Source organism: Empidonax traillii, unplaced genomic scaffold (genome assembly GCF_003031625.1).
Source record: "Empidonax traillii isolate 1590-97213 ecotype Southwest subspecies unplaced genomic scaffold, ASM303162v1 scaffold5669:size7500, whole genome shotgun sequence".
NCBI lineage: Eukaryota > Metazoa > Chordata > Aves > Passeriformes > Tyrannidae > Empidonax > Empidonax traillii.
The window spans coordinates 2758-7500 of NW_020960862.1; the positions used below are offsets into that span (position 1 = coordinate 2758).

The 4743-nt window shown below is 42.1% G+C and overlaps 1 protein-coding gene across 1 annotated transcript; it reads right to left on the bottom strand.

Annotated features, from left to right (window-relative positions):
• Positions 1–4227: 4227 nt before the first annotated feature.
• On the bottom strand, positions 4228–4737 carry LOC114073203 (POU domain, class 4, transcription factor 1; the record flags this gene model as incomplete). Its single annotated transcript, XM_027910993.1, has 1 exon — positions 4228–4737. A coding segment is annotated over one exon (510 nt), but the record flags the coding sequence as incomplete, so codon positions are not given.
• Positions 4738–4743: the final 6 nt, after the last annotated feature.

Consider the following 4743-nt stretch of genomic DNA (forward strand, 5'->3'; position numbering starts at 1 on the left):
AGGACACTTCATTCTCCTTCTGGGGAGCCTTTTTACTTGTTGAACCAGGACCGAATTAGTCTTAATATCACAGGAGAGTAAAAATCAATACGACCGTGGCAGTGGGTGTCTGTTACTCACTTATGATGGCCTAATCTAAGTTGAAAGCAAGCAGAGAACAAGTGTTAGGCAGAAAATCCGGGAGCCAAACCGGGTCTCGCGGATTTAGGACTGAAAAATCACACTAAGAAAGCGGAGAGATACCTCGGTTGTGGAAAAAAAGGCCATTCAAAGACCGGTAGCACCGAGGTGTTCCCAGCAAGGGGCACAGGCTGGAGTGCAGGAGTCGGTAGAGGTGGCGGCCGCCACCCAGTAGCCGCGTCGGACCCTGGCACAAGGGGTGGGGAAGGGATATCTGTATTTTTTTTGGTCTCGGATTGGTCTTTTGTATTCAAGAGGAAGAATAAATGCGAACGTATGTTCTATCTTTTCGTCTTTTATCTTACTTTTTTCCCCTCGGATGCAAAAGTTTAACAGTTCTTAGTTTAGACGTTATAAATATTCTTTCCTTTTCCTTTTCCTTTTCCTTTTCCTTTTCCTTTTCCTTTTCCTTTTCCTTTTCCTTTCTCTCACTCTTTTTTTTCTTTTGATATTTTTAATGAGGCATTTATTAAAAAGGCCTCATGAGCGTTTTTGTGGCTTTACGAACTATGCAGATTCATCTGACAAAAGCAGGACTTTCCGGTTTTGCACAGTTTCCTACCATGAAAAATAGGAAACTCTGCAAAGCTTTTATTTTCACCATCTGTTTTATTAACATATTATTTTTTCTTTGTACTCGATAAGGACTGTACTTATTACAAAACAAACTCCTCAACTTTTCAGTACGTACATCGGTCATTATATATGATACAAATGTGGTATCACTTGCAACATTTCAATCGTTTGGGGCAGATGAAAAAGAAAACTCAGCATTTGTAATTATTTTTATTTGTTCATTCCTGACTCTCCAAAAAATGATATCCGGTAATACTTTTCTATAAAATAATATTTTTACAAATGCATTTATTAAAAATTCTGATGACATTTCAAGTCAATAACAACAGAAACAAGTTAATTTCCGGTGGACGAGATCTATGTTTTTTAAAAATACCGTTAGTGCTTATTTTTTAACATCAACAGTTGTTTAAAATCACAGCTTTTTTTGAACGTATTATTCTTTTCTGAACATCACGTGTCTTGATTCACAGATTTACCGGCAGAATTAAAAAGATTTGGCTAAAATATGTCTACAGAAGAAATAATCCCAGCTATTAAGTATAACTTTTTACATTTGGCATCTGATCTAGTCACAGGTCATCAGAAAATAGAAAGAGGTTCTTTGATCACTTGAAGCAGTAGGTGGCATCCTATACGTTCCTAATGAACAATTGCATTCACAACATAAGGAGAGATCAGTTTAGGATTTTCATATTTATTAACCCAAAATAAAAATAAAGTATCTTGTTACATAATTAAGTGCAATTAGGCCAGTCAGAACAACATATAAACCTGAAATCACCCAAGCTTTTCTTCTTTATACATATTTTGTAGGTGCATAATCCTTTCCAGCACACTGAAAAGAAATACTTCAGAAGTCCTTCTTAAAATTTTACTTTGATTTATATTCTGCAGTTATAGAATAAATTTCAAGAAACACACGCAGCTAATATATAGTTTAATTTTATTCAGAGCACCGATTTTCACATAAGAGCTATCTCAAAGTAATGATTTCTGGATTTAGCAGAAAAATACATCTCTCACTATTTTCTTTTTGGTAGAATTAGACTTATCATCTAACGGCTATACCTTGAATTTACCAGCCGTGTCTCGGAAATACTTTTTTTTAAATGCACCCAATAATAATAGTAACTATTCTGTTTTCACGCTTGTTTTATTTGTAAGTATGCTGGGACGCATCTCCCTGTTGTATTTTGGCGTACAGAAATATTTCTGATAGAAATTAAAGTAATAGAGTAAAGACACAACCAAGGAGAAAGCTCAGCAAACATACATGGACAGGTAGATTATTCAGTGAGACATTTTAGGATCCACACGTGGTTGCAGTTTGTAACCCTTTTTATGTTGTTTTGTGCATTAAAGAAAATATTTACAATCGTCGTTATCTTCTTTTCCCCCCCCTCTTTTTTTTTTTTTCCATTTTTTTTCTTTCCTCTTTTAAATCTAAATACAAGAACGTGACAAGAACGTTTGTGTTTTCGGTGAAAACAGGCAGTTAAACTGTGAAATTACACCATCCACAAAAGATTCTACCAGAAGCTAGTCTATTTAGTGCTCAGTTTCAAAATGCATAGAATGTTTGCGCTGCAAACAATGATACACGAAATAATAATAATAATATTAATAATAAAATAAATAGATAAATAAATAAATAAATAAATAAATAATATAGAGACTTTAACACGGATCTTTCTATGCCTTTTTTTTCCTTTTTTTCTTTTCCTTTCTTTTTTTTTCTTTTTTTTTTTTTTTTTTTTTTTTTTTTTTTTTTTTTTTTTTTTTTTTTTTTTTTTTTTTTTTTTTTTTTTTTTTTTTTTTTTTTAGGTCATGTCATGCATAATTTCAGTCCATTGTTTGTTTTGATATAAACGGAATGATATTTTCTTTGCAGAAATTCCTTCTTACTTGAAAGCCTTAAGCAGTCTCTCTGCAAAAGCCAGAGTCAGCGATGGCTTCTGCACGTCGCTGCCCTTTTTACCTAACAAGCCCTGATATTTTTTTGTTTGTTTTCAATTCATGAAATATGTAACACACCTTGATGGTTATTAGTACTACCAGCATCGTTATTACGGAATAACATCATCGGTTCCAAACCAGGAGACCGTGATAGTGCAAACTGAACCCACACACCCCTCCCAAAAGCCATCCTCTACATAACGTTTATTATTTACAATAAACAATTTTTAAGCCCAAGTGTTTTTTTTTGTTGCGTGTTTGTTGTCAGCATGCGGACCCCTCAGAAACAAATATTATTTCAAACCCATTTCAAACCGATGATTTCCTTCGCCTACCGGGTGCAATAACCTTCAGCCCTCGGAAAAAAACAAGGCAGGACCTTAACCTAAATCCTGCATATTTGGTAGGGATGCCGGGGGGCATAGGGTTGGGAGCAGAGGGGAGGGAGGGAGTGGAGAGGACATACTTAACCACGAGCATTAATGAGTCTGAACATCATCTTTTGCAGAGCATCCCCGCTCTGGCAGGTTTGGTATCTGCCTCCAAATGCATCTCTGCAGAAAGAGGGACCTGTCTTTGGACACAGCTGGAAACGCAAACCACGCAGGCGAGGGAGGAGGAACAAAGGGGCTGTGGAGGAACTTTTTTTTTTTTTTTCCCTTGAGCTAGCTAGGATTATTGAGGCAACAACGGACAGACTGCTCCCGAGCTTTGGGAGGACCGGTTGTCCTGCCGGGCTGCGACCGCTGCCCCTGCCCCTGCCCCGTTCGCACCGCTCCCCCGGCACAGACAAGACCTATCGTCAAAGCCTCGCGAAAACCGCGTTCGAGGAAAAAAAAACAAAAACAACAACAACAACAACAGAAAAAATACCAAAACAAACAAACAAACAAAACCCCAAACCAAGCCAACTAAAGTAAAAGTCCCCCACACCAAACCACCGCCGCCCTCATTCATTACCAAGCCAAGGAAAAGAAAGAAAAGCATAAAGTAATGAAGAGACCCAAACCAAACGTAGCATCATCATCACCGACAGTTTCGCCTTCCGGGTTAGTTGGTCGGTTTTGTTTTCCTTCGGAAAGTTGTGACTTAGGTTTCTCGGTTTGTGGTTGTTGCTGTCACGATATTTATTGGTGTGTGTCTGTGTGTGTTTATGCTTTAAGTTGCTCTTTCTCCCGCTTTCTGTCGGGGGGGGGGGGGGCCCGGGGGGGAATGGGCCCGCAGAAGTGACCCCCATGGGTTTCCAGAGCATTTTTACCTCCTCTCTCCTCTTTCTTCTCGTTGATGTCCCGGTGTCTTTTTTGTTTTAATAATTGATAGCGCACCCCCCTCACACACGCACACACCCCCCTTCCCCGACTAGTTCGCCTTTAATTTCTACATCGTCCCTTGGTCCCCAGGAGCCTCCCACGGCGTCTCAGGCGACGGTGGCGGTGCGTGGGCGTCCCCCGCGGCCCCGGCCCAGCCCCCCCCCGGTGCCCCCGATGCCGGGGCAGCCCCTCCCGCCCGCCCCTAATAGGTGGCGGAAAATTTCATCCGTTTCTGCTTCTGTCTCTGGTTGCAAAACCAAACCCGCACCACGTTCTTTTTGAGGTCCAATTTCTCGGCGATGGCGGCGATCTTCTCGGATGAGGGCCGGGGCTGGACGGCGAAGTACGCCTCCAATGAGCGCTTCTCTGGGGCGGCGATGGAAGTCCGCTTGCGCTTCTTCTCGCCCCCGTTGAAGAGCTCGGGCTTGTTCATTTTTTCCCGCTGGGCGCCCTCGGCCTCCTCCAGCCAGGCCTGCAGGATGGGTTTGAGGGCGATCATGTTGTTGTGGGAGAGGGTGAGGGACTCGAAGCGGCAGATGGTGCTCTGGCTGAGGGAGCCCACCCCCGGGATCTTCAGGTTGGCCAGAGCCGAGCCCACGTCGGCCTGGGTCACCCCCAGCTTGATGCGGCGCTGCTTGAAGCGCTCGGCGAAGGCCTCCAGCTCTCGTGGGTCCGTGTCCGAGTCGCAGATGGAGGCCAGGCCGGCCGCCCCCACCAC